This window comes from Emys orbicularis, chromosome 19, assembly GCF_028017835.1.
Source record: "Emys orbicularis isolate rEmyOrb1 chromosome 19, rEmyOrb1.hap1, whole genome shotgun sequence".
In the NCBI taxonomy this organism is placed as follows: domain Eukaryota; kingdom Metazoa; phylum Chordata; order Testudines; family Emydidae; genus Emys; species Emys orbicularis.
In genome coordinates, this window is record NC_088701.1 from 8,267,053 (window position 1) to 8,283,788 (window position 16,736).

General features: G+C 43.9%; 1 protein-coding gene across 5 annotated transcripts in view; it reads right to left on the reverse strand.

Moving 5' to 3' along the window:
- LOC135892048 (bromodomain-containing protein 4-like) overlaps positions 1-16,736 on the reverse strand; it is a 200,912-nt gene that overhangs the window by 80,809 nt on the left and 103,367 nt on the right. For all 5 annotated transcript variants that reach the window (XM_065419741.1, XM_065419740.1, XM_065419739.1 and 2 more), the window contains exons 5-7: positions 13,781-13,916; positions 2,329-2,612; positions 421-786 (exon numbers count right to left, since the gene is read on the reverse strand). In XM_065419741.1, coding sequence (XP_065275813.1) covers positions 421-786; positions 2,329-2,612; positions 13,781-13,916 — 786 coding nt within the window. The remainder of the gene's footprint in view (positions 1-420; positions 787-2,328; positions 2,613-13,780; positions 13,917-16,736) is intronic.

A 16,736-nucleotide genomic window follows, 5' to 3' on the forward strand; every position in this document is an offset into this window, starting at 1 on the left:
TCAGTGTAGGCTGGCCATAGTAGAGGACATTTACTTTTTAAAAATGCACAGGCAATTTTTTTTGTTTTTTTAAGACCCATTCTGGAAAGGACTGTCTTCTTTTCAGGACCTGTCACTTAAAGAGTAGCACACTATGGACAGATGAGAGACTCCACCTACCAGAATTCTCAGGTTACACAGAATGAATGGTTAATTGATTTCAGACAGAGTCCCAGAGAAGAATCCTTTCTTTTGCAATACACACATTTTTGGTGGATATCTACAACACACCATGTTAAGCATGCAGCTGCACACGTACGCCCATATACATGAGTTGGCATGTCAAACAGACTGCATTTCCCCAGGGAAGTTATTCCTCCTGCACAGTCAATTTTTTTTTTATTTTTTTTTTTTTTTTTGGCTATGTGAAACTGAGCTTACTTTGATTGTGCTCAGATCCATGGGATGTTTAATGATATCACAATAATCATGCAGTCCCAGTGCTTCCACGTCCACAGGTTTGTAGAAGGGCCATGCGTAGGCAGCATGCTTCTTGGCAAACATCTCTTTGATGATGCCACTGCAATACTTTAACTGCTCAGACACTTTGTTACTGTTACTCTTTTCTACCACATGCTGCTGAGAGTCCGGAACATCCTTCTTTGGAGGTTTCACTGGCCGGCTGCTTTCCCTTCGGGGGCCCATCTTGGCAGACTTGGGTTCAGTGGGCAGCGAGGAGGATTCGTGGATTGCATCTATTGTTGTTGGCGTTGTGGTGTCTGCTTTCCTCTTCACTCCTTTTTTTGTCTGTAAAACAACAAATACAACAGCATTATAATATTTTATTTAGTCTTGTGCTCTTTTGTTACTATTGTATTCACAGGATCCACCTCTGGTTGTATATTAAAGTCTAACCACTAAGTACTCAGGTGAGATAGGACTAAAAAGTTAAAAAGCTTTCTATAAATATGCATGCTGGAAGCAGTTTGTACTGAGCCCTCTAGAAAAAGTGTAACTACAAATTATCTTTATTATATTAGCAAAGGTCAAGAGGATGGTTAAATGAGTACACCTCTACCCCGAAATAACGCTGTCCTCGGGAGCCAAAAAAATCTTACTGCGTTATAGGTGAAACCGCGTTATATCGAACTTGCTTTGATCCGCCGGAGCACGCAGCCCCGCCCCCCAGTAGCGCTGCTTTACCGTGTTATATCGGGGTAGAGGTGTATTCAAAATCTTTTACTTAAGAACCATGTTAGGGTCAAATAAACCTCTTAGGATTCATTTCTACAGCTTGTGCGGTGTTTACAGAAGCCCAGATCTTGGATTATTTTGGCTGAGTTGCTTGATGGGATTTTCAGAAGTACCTAAGGCAATCAGGTGACAACTCCCACTGAAGGGTCATATAACTTGGGTACCTAACTCTGTCAAGAACTTCTGTGGCTGTCAGGTGCCATTTACAAAAGTGCCATGTCTCAGGAGAAAGGAAGTGGCAATCTTACTGATGCAATGATATAAAAGGTATTGCTCAAAATAAGAAATATTAGTTAGCAGGATCTGATCTGCTGAAGATGTATGCCAAAATTTTCAAAAGCAACTAGTGATTCAGGTACTCAACTTGAGACATAATAAAGGAGCCCAATTTTATTGGGTGGGAACTCAGCTCTTTTTGAATAGTAAATTTAAAGAATGTTATGTTGCACATCCAAAAATTGAGGCACCCAAAATTACTAGTCACTTTTGGATAGCTTAGCCACAGTGACACAGCTTTTCAAGCCAGATGGCTTTCTTTTCCTTGAAAAGCCTCAAAAAAAAAAAAAAAAAAAAAAAACTATTAACCCCAGTACACAAGGCTGCTGGCTAAATGTTTAGTGGAAATTGTGATGGGCAAATACTGTTCTACTCAATGACTTTGCTGCAGTCAACAATCTATGGAAAACAGATTCTACTTTTAATGGATAAGGACAAGTGAGGCAGGGTCTTAGTGGTTAGAGAAGAGGACTGAGAATCAGAACTCCTGGACCCTAATCATCAATCTATGGTTCTGCCCTTGACCTGCTGTATGACCTTGGACAAGTAACTCAGGTGGGATTTTCGAAGACAAATGAGGAGTTAGGAGCCTAACTCTCCTAAGTGCTCTTGAAAATCCCACCCTTCACTTCTGTGTGTCTCAGTCCCATCCCTCCAATCAGTAAAAATCTGTAAAGCAATTTTAAACCCTAAGATGAAAGGGACTTCACAGTGAATGTTTTAAAATAGTCATCCAATAAAAATCTTCTCTCTTCTAGAGAGAAAATTGAACACAAAGAATCCTGACTCACTAACTCCACAGAGTCCTTGTTTACTCACCTTCACAGGCTGTGCAGCTGTTGGGATAACAGGTGGGTGTGCCTGAATGGGCTGGGGAGCGGGGGTTGGGGGAACAGAAGGTGGGGGAGGAGGGGGAGGAGGTGCAGGTGGTTGAGGAGGCACCACTGTCATTACTGGAGGCTGGACAATAAGGTCAGGGGTCACAGAAGGAAAGGAATGAGTTGTTTGCACAGACTGAAGATTCTGTTGTGGGGCCTGCGTCTGAGCTGGGGATGATGCTTGAGTTACGTTTTGTACCGTAGATGCTCCTGGCTTGGGTGTAACTGTCAAAAAATGAAGGAATAAAGAAGGGCCACACTTAATGCTTCAAACGTACTCATTTTGATCAGGCAACAAATGCACATTTCATAATGGTCATTATTATTTTTTAAATAGTGGTGCTTGGGTAACAATACTTTAGCGCATCCTTCCCCGAGTAATCAAATTCAGGACAGATACTAATCAAATTTTTCATGGTCCATTTTAAGTAGAATCAGGTCCAAAGACACACTGCCCTCAAAGGGGTCCCTATCAGAGCCAGGTGAGAGTCTATTCTCCTTCCCCTGCCTGCTTAGCTTTTTCTGGCCATTCACATGGCTACAGTTCACAGTTACCAGGCTTGTGGTACCGCACTGGGCAGAACTTCCTTCAGAAGCAGTCAATACCCATCAATGAACAACAGCCGTTGCTATTCAGTGGCAATAAGCAGCCACGTCAACACATCTGCAACAGTCTCAGAGAAAGATCATCCATCTGCCGGCTAGCAGGAACTCCCAGGAGGCAACTTTTAATGTGAAATGCAACAAGAACCTCAGATACCTGTGCAAAAGCCAGATACCTGTGAACACAGGGTTTCCACATTAAAGGATGGGAAAGGCATTTTGAAAGTCATGCCCCTAAGTAATTGAGCAAAAATAACAGGAGTACTTGTGGCACCTTAGAGACTAACAAATTTATTAGAGCATAAGCTTTCGTGGGCTACAACCCACTTCTTCGGATGCAGTGGGTTGTAGCCCACGAAAGCTTATGCTCTAATAAATTTGTTAGTCTCTAAGGTGCCACAAGTACTCCTGTTATTTTTGCGGATACAGACTAACACGGCTGCTACTCTGAAATAAGTAATTGAGGAATTCCACCATACTTGGTGGCACCTTAAAGACTAACAGATTTATCTGGGCATAAGCTTTCGTGGGTAAAAAAAACACTTCTTTTTGCACTTCTTCTGGGTTTCTTACCCACGAAAGCTTATGCCCAAATAAATCTGTTAGTCTTTAAGGTGTCACTGGACTCCTTGTTGTTTTTGTGGATACAGACTAACACGGTTACCCCTCTGATACTTGGTACCATACTTGGTGTTAACCAGAAGCACTGCCTCCTTTTGATAGTGTTTGCAGGGTGACGTTTGCCAGCACAGTCGTCTCATGCTAGGAGGCAGTACTTCTAAGAAAGACATCCACCCATTGCAGGCCAGCAGGCATTACAAGAGTACCCTCCTAGCAGACATCAGATATATTTCACTGCGTCTGTTAGCAACAGTTCTATTTTTATATATGCAAATTCCAGGAAAAGGAGCACCTATCATTCTAGACAGGGACTTCCTGACATTTTAACTTACATACTATTTGGAACATCCATTTGCCCAATCATTAACAAAACCTAATCATGAGCAAAAAATGACTGATTTTTAGCTTGCAGAAGTTCTAACTAGGATAGCAACCTGAAATTAAGAGATCACAGTGTAGGCCAGCAAATACAGTAGAACCTCAGAGTCACCCACACACCCCATTTGGAACTGGAAGCACGCAATCAGGCAGTAGCAGAGACCAAAAAAAGAAAGGCAAATACAGTGAAGCACTGTGTTAAACGTAAACTACCAAAAAAGGGAAAGTTTAAAAAAAGATTTGACAAAGGTAAGGAAACTGTTTCTCTGCTTCTTTCATTTAAATTAAGATGGTTAAAAACAGCATTTTTCTTCTGCATAATAAAGTTTCAAAACTGTATTAACTCAATGCTCAGTTGTAAACTTTTGAAAGAACCACCATAATGCTTTGTTCAGAGTTCCGAACCACCTCCATTCCCGAGGTGTTCATAACTCTGAAGTTCTACTGTATCTATATTTTGGCTGCCATTTCCCAGTATTGCTCTTTCAGCAAAGCACTGGAAACTCTTTAGCAGGACATGCAGCAGCATGTGCATGACTTCAGTAAGCAGGGATGTGTCCACAGATTCAAGTTATTGAGGAAAAAAGCTGTGGCCAAATTTAGTCACTTATAAATTATAGCTACAATTTCAACACAAAACCGTGGCATTGTGTAACAGTTAAGATGTCTCAAGTACAACCACCACTAACCCAACCATTCTTCTTATTGGATGCGGAGCTTGGCAAACCAATTTACAGCGGCCTCATCACTGAAACGCAAAGCCCTCAGACTAAAAGGCTAGGAAAAGCAGTGGAAAGGCCGAAGGGTAGTATTCTGTTTTGAAAATGCTGTTTCCCTAGGCTGAATCTCAGGAATCTTCTGAGTGGCGGGTGAATGGTAATATGAAAATAAGCGTTCTGGAGGTCGGGGGCCAAAAGCCAGTGTCCTTTCTCTAACCACAATAATTCTGACATTAGAGTCACCACTTTGAAATGTTGTGTTCTCATAAATTTGTTGAGTTTTTGTAAATCCAGAATGGGTTTCCACCTGCCAGTCTTTTTCTGAGTTAGAACGTAATGGGAATAAAAACCTCTCCCCGTGTTCTGATGGTACAGGTTCTATGGCACCTAATTGTACGAAGTGATTTATTTCCTGTTACAACAGGTGCTCGTGAGAGGGGTCCCTGAAGAGGGACGGGGAAGAGGGGTGGGATAGAAATAAAAAGAGGATGGAGTAGCACTTCTGGATAATCTCTAAAACTCATTTGTTTGTCGTGATGGTGTTCCAGACTGGGTAGCATGGTGACAGACGGTCTCCAAATGGGTGGGGCACCATATCTGGTTTCGGAATCAGAGTGTGGTGGTCTCATGCCCTCGATCACACCTTCAAAATGATTGTCTGGAGGTGGATGGTTGAGACGTCAAAGGTTGATCTTGGTTCTGTCGACGTCTGTTCCATTTTTGTTTATGCCATTGATTGTACTGTCTTTGTGGTCGAAAGTATGGCAGAGACCGGAATCTCTGGTTGTAAAACCTACTGTTTCTTATTTGCAGATATGAAGATATCCAGGGCTTTTAAGGTCACCCTCGGGTGCGTAGAGACACACCGGTTTTGTCTGTGAATAATTTTTGATCTTCAAAGGGCAAGTCCTCAACAGTTGCTTGGACCTCCCTTGGGAACCCAGAAAGATGGAGCCAGGATGCATGGTGCATGACCATAGATGTAGCAATGGACCATGCTGCTGTGTCTGCAGAGTCAAGAGAGGCCTATAGAGCCATCCTGGCGATGAGATACCCCTCAGAAATGTTTGCCTTATATTGCTCTTTTTTGTCATCAGGCAAACTTTCAATAAATTCTGACATTTTAGCAAACCGATTGTGTGTGTATTTTGCCAGTAGGGCCGCATAATCAGCTATGTGGAACTGGAGTGTGGCGGAGGAGTAGGCTTTCCATTCGAAGAGATCTAGCCTTTTCTAATCCTTATTATATGGGGTCGTTCTGGACTGGTGTTGTTTTCCCCTTTGGTTGACCGTACCCACCACCAGAGAGTTTGGTGCGGGGTGAGTGAATAAAAACTCAGCGCCTTTTGCTGTCATGTAATACTGTTTATCAGACCGCTTACACGAGGGAGGGGCTGTAGAAGGTGTCTGCCAGGTTATTTTTACAGGCTCCCTGATAGCATCATGAATTGGCAGGGCTATCTTTGCTGCTGGGGATGCCTGGAGTATGTCCGTGAGCTTGTGTTAAGTCTCTGGTAGTTGTGCTTTTGAAGAGGTCTTGAAAAGATATAAAATCATCCCCTGTAGTTTGGGGGAAGGGGGGGAGGAGGAGAGAAGAATGAGATGTGAGTGGGCAGCAAAGTGTCACCTTCAGTTGTGTCCTCAGGCTCCTGGGTCTCTTCCTCTTGTGTCTCTGAGAGTGCTGGGACAGTTGGCAAAGAGGACCATGCTACTATGGACCTAGACGGGATAGGGGGCCTGAGGTTTTGGGCCCTATACATTACCCGTGGATCCCAGTATGGCCAGTTTGGTGGGAATGGTATAGAGGCAGTGCCCATGGTTGACCATACCAGCCCTGCATGTCTGTAGATGTTTAGTGATGAAGTGTATATTACTGCCTCATCCTCTTCTTCCTCATCACTGAAGATAGAAGGGGCTGATCCACAGGGAGTAACAGGCTTGGTCCTGGTCTAGATTGGGTAATGTCCGTACCGAGTAGAGGAGATTCAAGTGTTGAGGCCACTTTCAGGTCCACACGCCCAATTGCTGCGGAACTGTGACACTCGGTGCCAGGGACGTGCACTGACCAGGAATAAGAGTTGAAGCTGTCGGTGCCGATGACAGAGCTGTGCTTCATAGGTACAGCAGGTGGCGCCATTGTACTGCTCGGTGCAGAGGTTTTCTTCTGCTGCGTAGGTGCCAAGCTGGGAGGCTTGACTTTACTGTGTGAACCTCTATTAGAGCTTGCCCACATAGGGTCTTTAGCTCCTCGGAAAATCTCAGTACTGGACGTTCCCGGTGCCTCACTGTCCGGCGCTCTTGGTGCCATCAGTACCGGGGCAGATTTTTCATTTGGAGATCACTTTCTTTTAGGCAATTCTCGATGTGGGGATGAGTGTGGCTTTTTGGTATCCTTTCTAGAAGCAGGCTCCTTAGCAGCCGCTGTTGAAGCAGATCCCGTCAGATGCTGCCGCCCGTTGGCCAGGAAGCGTCCTGGACTCGGGGTTGGAGGCCAGTCTGAGGGATTTCTTCATCATAAGGAGCTTCAATTGGAGATCCCTGGCCTTCCTTGTCCAGGCTGTCAGTTTTCTGCAGTGCAGACACTTTTGGGTAATGTATGTCTTGCCAAGGGAAGGGGACACTGTGCGTAGCCGTTAGAGACCAGTATGGAAAGTCTGCAAATCAGGCAGTGTTTAAAGCCAGGTGCGCTGGGCATGCTTGAGAGAACAAGTCCTTGGAAAGAAAAACAGGGTTTATCCCTGTTTCTCCATTCCCCCCCCCCTTTTTTTTTAAGGCAATAGCTGCGTACCTGACAAGGGAGGCAGGGGTAAAAGAGGAAAGGTGAAAAATATAATTTTTTTTAAAATGAAAAAGTAGAATATTAAATATGAAGGGGATGGGGGCAGCTAACTACAACTAAGCTAACACTATCAGGAACAACTATGAACTATTAAGCTTATTTGAGGTAAGAGAGGGTGCTGCTGGTCACTCCGACTCAAGCCAAAAGTGGTAGAAAAGGAACTGGGGGGTTGGCTGCACACCACTAATGTAACCGCTTGGCAGGGCGCGAGATGGCTACACCGTGTGCATGGCCCAACCAGGCACTGCTACCACAAATCTCTGATTAAAAGCACATGGCATCAAGACACCTAAAGCGGAACACCCACAGGGACACTTCTAGAAGAAGAATATATGCTTTCAAAACTTCTGCTGGCTACATTTGGGATTCTGGTAATATAAGACTCAATCTACACACTGGAGAACTTCATGCTGTGGAACACACACACACACACACACACACACACACTCCCTCCCCCTCCTCCTCTCTTTCCCCCTCTTTTACAGTCTGCCTCTCTCCCTACCTGAATTCTACAGGTTGGTCTCTAAAGTGTCCTGTTACAGCTTTATTTTTTTTAATCTCAACCAAAAACATTAATTTATAAAACAAAGTCCATTCTTCATAATCACAAACTTAGAACAGTGAGAATTGTGCTGTGGCTTATCCCAGACACCAGCAGCTAACTGAACATATCCAGATTGCAGGAAGGATTCGTATACTACAAAATGCAGGTCAAAGAGATGCTCAGTTCTTGAGGCTTCTGGCAGATTCCACTCCTCGTGGCTATTCCTGACACACCCACTAGTAGTTGGCACAGTTTACTAGGCTAATGAGAGGCTTATTTGAAGGTACATTTCCCCAGAGGGCACACCCACTGTAATACTGAATTGATATCAGGGAACCCTGAAGTGATGCCAACACACTAATGTCACAAATATGACATTATAACTTCACTGCAAGATCAAGCAGAGGGTGAGCTAGTGAACATTATCCTATTGGAAACTTAAATACAGAAGACAGCTGTCCAAGTACACTCTGTTTGCAGAAAGGTTCTTCCTCAACACCTGCAGTAAGCTTCCCATCCTCCACAGCTTATCACATGAACTATCTTATTTATCAGTTAAACCAAAGACTAGTGACTACACAGTGAAGTCATTGTTAAATCTGCTTATAAAGATGATAGAAACCAGTAAGCCATTTTCTCCACTAGGATCCTATACTACTGGTGTTAGAAGAGTAACCTTTCAGCAAGGTGGTGGTCAAACCCACAAAGATGCTAATTAAAACCTATTTTCAAATACAACATACAAGAGATGTAAAAAAACATTTGTTGAGCAAGAGCTTTGGGCCTGAACTAAACCAGTGCAGAGCAATGTTTTATGGAACACTAGTCTACTTTCTATGGAGAGAGGGGGCTGTATAGCTTGGATGGCCTTCATCCCAGGAGAACAGGAACCAATCTTCTAGGGGACAGACTGGCTAGACTAGTCAGGTGGGCATTAAACTAACAAAAGGGGAGGATGAAAGCAGGGAACAAATGATGTTGAAAACAAAAGGAATCAAGGAACAAAGGGATGTGAAGAGAAGAAATGCTATAATTGCCTACACATCAATGCCAGGAGCCTGGGTAATAAAAAAGTAGAAATGGAATTGCTCATTTACAAGTGTATCATCTCACTTGTTCATATCACTGAAACCCAGTGGGAAAATTAGCATGATTGGAATGTTAAAACTAATGGTTATAAGTAGCTATTTAGGAAAGACTAAGCCCAGGTCTACACTAGTGGGGGGGTTGACCTAAGATACGCAACTTCAGCTACGCGAATAGCGTAGCTGAAGTCGGCGTATCTTAGGTTGACTTACCTGGCCGTGAGGACGGCGGCGAGTCGACCGCTCCCGCTCCCCCGTCAACTCCGATTCCACCTCTCGCGAGCTGGAGTTCCGGAGTCGATGGGGAGCGTGATCGGGGATTGATTTTATCACGTCTTCACTACCCGATCCGGCGGGTAGTGAAGACCTGCCCTAAGTGGACAAAAGGGGGTGGAGATTGGCATTCTGTCAAAACCAGCACTGCCTGCTTCCGAGTTACTGAGAAGTCAAAAGCAAGTGATCTTGAAAGCTTATGGATCAATGTTCTCTAACAGATTAAGGCACAAGATGGGGTATTAGCTGGTGGCTGTTACAGACCACCAAATCACAATGGAGAACAGGATGGCTGTATCCTTAAAAGACCTACCTATAACTTGGGGAGGACTTCAATTTGAATGACACATGCTCAAGGGTCTCATGCTGCCAGTATTAAAACATCCTCAGAATTTTTAAAACTATAAATGACAATTTCCTAACTCAAAAAATGATGCATCCAATATGGGGAAAAATCTATAGTAGACCTCACCTTGACAAATGAAGAATTAGTCACAGAACTAAAATATTCAGAGATGCAAGTGATTATGATTTGATTGCATTTGTTAATAATGTCCAAGCCAGTAATATAGATAAGTAATGTTTTAAAAGGCTAATTTCACAAAGATGAAGATAACTCAGTCAAATCAGCTGGAAGAAAGAATTTACACACAAAAATGTAAATGATAATTGGGAACTGTGTAAGAACTTTTAACTAAATACTCAAAAAGTCACAACTGAGAAAGATGGTTAACAATGGAGAACACTGAATAAAAGACCAGCCAAGCCAAGGGGAAGTGAAAGCAACTATAAAATAATTCACACACACACACACACACACACACACACACACACACACACACACACACACACATATATATATATATAGATCGATCTCTCCATGAAAACAAATGAAAAGAGGGGAAGTTGATTGCAATATATATAAATTAGAAGGTAGAAAATATAGAAAATTGATAAGGGAAGCAAAAGTATACAGAGAAATCTATGGTCAGCAGAGTTAAGAATAAAAAGTTTTTACATTATATTAAGAACAAAAGGAATCATAACAATGCTATTAGTCCATTACTTAATGGAAATGATAGAGTTGTCAATAATAATATGGCAGAATCATAGATCCATAGAATAGCAGGGTTGGAAGGGACCTCAGGAGGTCATGTAGTCCAACCCCCTCCTGCTCAAAGCAGGACCAATCCCCAACTAAATCATCCCAGCCAGGGCTTTGTCAAGCCTGACCTTAAAAACCTCTAAGGAAGGAGATTCCACCACCTCCCTAGGTAACCCATTCCCAGTGCTTCACCACCCTACTAGTGAAAAAGTTTTTCCTAAGATCCAACCTAAACCTTCCCCACTGTAATTTGAGACCATTACTCCTTGTTCTGTCATCCGGTACCACTGAGAACAGTCTAGATCCATCCTCTTTGGAACCCCCTTTCAGGTAGTTGAAAGCAGCTATCAAATCCCCCCTCATTCTTCTCTTCTGCAGACTAAACAATCCCAGTTCCCTCAGCCACTTCTCATAAGTCATGTGCTCCAGCCTCCTAATCATTTTTGTTGCCCTCCGCTGGACTCTTTCCAATTTTTCCCACAGCCTTCTTGTAGTGTGGGGCCCAAAATTGGACACAGTACTCCAGATGAGGCCTCACCAGTGTCGAATAGAGGGGAGTGATCACGTCCCTCGATCTGCTGGCAATGCCCCTACTTACACAGCCCAAAATGCCGTTAGCCTTCTTGGCAATAAAGGCACACTGTTGACTCATATCCAGCTTCTCAGCCACTGTAACCCCTAGGTCCTTTTCTGCAGAACTGCTGCTTAGCCATTCAGTCCCTAGTCTGTAGCAGTGCATGGGATTCTTCCGTCCTAAGTGCAGGACTCTGCACTTGTCCTTGTTGAACCTCATCAAATTTCTTTTGGCCCAATCCTCTAATTTGTCTAGGTCCCTCTGTATCCTATCCCTACCCTCCAATGTATCTACCACTCCTCCCAGTTTAGTGTCATCTGCAAACTTGCTGAGGGTGCAGTCCATACCATCTTCTAGATCATTAATGAAGATACTGAACAAAACCAGCCCCAGGACCGACCCTTGGGGCACTCCGATTGATACCGGCTGCCAACTAGACATGGAGCCATTGATCACTACACGTTGAGCCCGACGATCTAGCCAGCTTTCTATCCACCTTACAGTCCATTCATCCCACCCATACTACTTTAACTTGCTGGCAAGAATACCGTGTCATTTATTTCTGTTCTGCTTTTGAGAAAGAGCCAGATGAATTCACAACATAAGATGATGATGAAACACTTTCCATTCCAACAGTAACTAAGAAGCACATTAAACAGCAGCTACTGAAGTCAGACATTTTTAAAATCAGCAGCTCTGGGTAACTTGCCTCCAAGAGTTTTAAAAGAGCAAGCTGAGGAGCTTGCTGCACTCAACATGATTTTCAATAAGTCTTGGAATAGTGGAGAAGTTACAGAGGAAAGAAACCAAGCTAAGGTTGTGCCAGTATTTAGAAAGGATACACAGGATGACTCAAGTAACTATAGGCCTCTCCGACTGACACTGAGCGTGGGCAAAATAATGGAGCAGCTGCTATGGGACTTGATTAATAAAGAATTAAAGGAGGGTAATGCCAATTAGACATGATTCATATAAAAAAGATCTTGTCAAACTAACTTGATTTTTTAAATTTAAAAGTATGATATTATATTCCCTCAGAATTTGGCACTGTTGCAACTGCTATTGGAATACTATACCCAGTTCTGGTGTCCACAATTCCAGGACGTTGAAAAATTTGGAGAGGTTAAATAGGTAAAGGCTCAAGGAGCTCAATTTATTTAACTCAGCCCTGGTCTACACTGGGTGTGGGGGGAAAATCGATCTAAGTGAATAACGTAGCTGAAGTCAACATACTTAGATCTACCATTGGAACATCTTACCAAGGGCTGCTGTTGAGTCTCTCTGGAAATTTTTAAATCAAGGTTGGATTGGTCTTATTCAAATCTGAATTAATGTAGGGATGTCCTATGTCCTGCAATATACAGGAGGTCAGTCCTAGATCACAATGGTCCCTTCCAGCCTTAAGACTATGAATCTATGAACCAAGCTCCAAAAAACCTAAATTATTAAAAATGTGTAGGCTTGAGATGTAAGCACACAATACAAATATCGAACGTAAGTTTACATGCATAGTTTTACTCATTGTAATTTTAAATATCCTTCAATGTGATGTAGTTCACCTTTAAATAAACAAAGTATAAAGCATTCAGGCTGAAAACCCCACCATGCAAAGATCCATACAAAGCCAATGCATCAGTTTAGCCCTCAAAATACAGCATGAGTGATAATTCAGTGGGGCACATGCCTTGTGTAAGCTGTCTACACAAAGCTGAATTTATCTTCAGTGAAGAGCATTTCATCTCAAAGGTAGCAAGCACACTTTTTCAAATGATGGCAGATTATTACAAAATGCAATAAAAATATGTTGTATATACATAACCTTGGAAAACCCACCCAGTAGATAGATCTATCAAAATTAAAAGCTGTCACCAATATGGATGCCTCTTAGGTGCAAAAACGACTTCAGTGCTTTATTCTGCTTGTTGCTCCTGTTTTCAGATGCTTTTTGCATTAGGAGCATGGTTACATCTAAACCTTAATATTCTTGAAGGGTTATGTAGGTGTCACCAAAACAAACATGCAAGTAACGTTAGACTTTTGAGAATCAGTTTCCCTTCAGTTACTAATCCTTTCCTAATTACAGTAGAACCTATTTGCCATGATGACTTAATTAACCAAATTAGCTGTTACATGAAAACACAGTAAAGCTCAGGGAAATGGTATAATACAACATACTCTGCTTGTTTGACTACTGTAATTTACTTTTATGGGCCTTCACAATGTACTGATAGTATATTTAGTAAATATAATGAAGTGACAGTAATAAGATTTCACTCCTATAGTCCTCATCTTTTAAACTTCACTGAAAAGTAAGGAGAGAACCATTTACTTGTGCTAATTATAATGTGTACATATTAGTATGGTTCTACTGCATAAGCAGGGTGCCCAAAGGCAAACATGGTCAAGGGAGTTCTAAAATGTGGCCCATATCCATTCGCTGTCAACAGCTCAGATATCCAATGTAGATAAGCAGCTGAAATTAAGATTAAGCACTGTATGTTGTGACTTGTAGTTTGACGATTACATGAGGGTGGCTGTTAATTTTTTGCTATTTTATTCAAATTGCATGGACCCTGCAACCAGTGGGCACTAGAGGGTACCCCTGAACAATAACAAGGACTGAACTCAAGAGTGGTCAGTAAAGTACTTTACCTGCTTCCTTCCTCCCACGTCCTCTTCCTTTTGCCTGGACTATTACAATTTCAGTTTCTTCCTCAGTCATTTCAGAGATTTTCTGCAGAAAAAGCTTTTCTAGAGCTTCTGCCATTAAGACTATGTCATCCCCTGGCTGGATTAACGATAGATAAAATAAATTAGGCCTGGCACACACTTTCGAAGCAAGGTTTGCATGAGATTGTAACCTAGAAAATTAATGCCACATTTAGGATTTTGCTCCGTCTTTTTCTCCCTTTAATATTGAGTTTAGTCATAACCAAGATTGAAAATGCAACAAAACCATTTCCGTACAGACATCATACATCTTTCACCCACCTATCCTATCCTGCACTCTAATACAGCGATCCCCAAACTTTTGAGGATCACATCCCCCTTACCTTGTGTCTTCCCCCCACCCCCCAGTACCTCCCTGAACCGGGGCTGGGAGTGGGGATGCGGCATGGGGGAGACACGGACAGCGATAAGGGGGACTCAGGGTGGGGCAGGAGCAGAGCCGCAGCTGGGCTGGGATGGGGGCTGGCATCCAGGCCCACGGTCGGATGTGGCTCCACTCCAGGCCTTGCCCCCAGCCTCAGCCTGGGAATGGAGCTGGGGCCACCGGCCAAGGCTGGGGATGGGGCCAGGCACACATGTGGGGCTGGGAACTGGGGATGCAGCTAGGGGGCGGAGCAGAGCAGAGCTGGGGACAGTTAGGGGCTGGATGGCACTCCCTCCCTGTCCCCATGGGGGCTGGCCCAGGCCCCGCCCTGCCCCCCCAGACAGTCATCCACACCCCTTAGGGGAGCTCACCCCACACTTTGGGGACCTCTGCTCTAATACTTCTGGATCCCAACCAAGTGGTTCCTCTAATGTTTCTTTTTTAAATGTTTACATTAGGAGTAGTAGTAGTGGTATTTATATTATGATCATATCCAAAGGCCTATGGCCCTACGACACTGGATGCTGAACAAACAGAAAAGAGAGATACATTATCTTTGCACTGAAGGGCTTACATTCTAAAGACAGCACAAACAGATGATGGGTAGAGAGATGTGAATACAACGTACAGACAAATGAGTATGGTGAAGAACAGCTTTGTTGCTGCACTGTAATTTGGTTTTTCAACTGGAAACAGAAGTAGGGAGTGGGAAAAGAAAGGAAGTGGAATAATCCCAGTTTGTCACCTGCTAGTGGTATGATCAGCAGGCTGCATTTTGTAGGCATCATGGCAGGTGTGTGTTAAGGAGGGATCTGAAGGACAATATGGCAATGGCTCTTTGGATTTTATCAGGGAATTTTACCCACTCATAAGGGGAATTATGGGAGAAAGCATAGAGATGTTTAAGGAAGAAGCTGACTGGTGGGCAGCCAAGGCTGGGAATTCTGGCAGTGAGAAGGAAAGGGTCATTATAAAAAGAAGCCAGTTGCAAACCAGCTGAGTGGTGAACAGCGGAGAGGCTAACAGAGAAAGTTTGACAGGCAGTTCACCTGGGGAGAGCCCACTGAGGCTTTCATCTTGCAGGCTTCTCTGAGTAGTTACTGCAACAGCTAAGGAAGCTCTTAGAAGGGAGGTAATATGGATGGTGAGTGATCAGCTGTTGTGACCTGCACAGGATGTGCCATGTTGATCTTTCTTCCACAGGACAGAAGCGACTTTGTCCGTACAAAGTGCAAGCTGGTCTCCATACTGAAAGAGAAGGTTCAAGGACTGGAGAAACAAGTATCAACACTGCACTGCGTAAGAGAAAACAAAGGTTTCCTGGACAGAGGTCAGGATATGCTTCTGCGGGCACAACATTCTGAAGAATCAGTGCAGGCTGCACAGTGGGGACAGAAGGACGGTGAAGAAAATTGGCAGCACGTGACCTCCAGAAGAAGAAAGAGGAGCATCCATGTACCAGCAATGCAGATACAGGTGAGCAACCGTTTTCATGTTCTCTCCACAGGTACTAATGCAGAGAGTGGACTAGATGATACATCCAAGGGAAGGGAGCAGAAGGAGACTCCACAGATTAGAAGGCATGAGATGCACTGTCCTACGGATGGAGGTTCCACAACCACCACTCCCAAGAGAAGGAGGCGGGGGGTGGTGGTTGGGGACTTCCTCCTAAGGGGGACAGAGTCATCTATCTGCCGTCCCAACCAGGAAAACCGAAAAGTGTGCTGCTTCCCAGGAGCTAGGATTCACGATGTGAGAGAGAGAGACTGCCGCCACTCATCAAGCCCTCGGATCACTACCCCTTCCTGCTTCTCCACGTGGGCACCAATGATACTACCAAGAATGACCTTGAGCAGATCACTGCAGACTACGTGGCTCTGGGAAGAAGCATAAAGGAATTTGAGGTGCAAGTGGTGTTCTCGTCCATCCTCCCTGTGGAAGGAAAAAGGCCCATGTAGAGATTGTTGAATCGTAGAAGTCAACGAATGGCTACGCAGGTGGTGTCAGAGAGAAGGCTTTGGATTGTTTGACCATGGGATGGCGTTCCAAGAAAAAGGATTGCTAGGCAGAGACGGGCTCCACCTAACGAAGAGCGGGAACAGCATCTTCGCAAGCAGACTGGCTAACCTAGTGAGGAGGGCTTTAAACTAGGTTCACTGGGGGAAGGAGACCAAAGCCCTGAGGTAAGTGGGGAAATGGGATACCGGGAGGAAGCACGAGCAGGAGAGTGCAAGAGGGGAGGACTCCTGCCTCAAACTGAGAAAGCAGGACGATCAGCGAGTTATCATAAGTGCCTATACACAAATGCAAGAAACCTGGGAAACAAGCAGGGAGAACTGGAAGTCCTGGAACAGTCAAGGAATTATGATGTGATTAGAATAACAGAGACTTGATGGGATAACTCACATGACTGGAGTACTGTCATGGTTGGATATAAACTGTTCAGGAAGGACAGGCAGGGCAGAAAAGGTGGGGGAGTTGCATTGTATGTAAGAGAGCAGTATGACTGCTCCG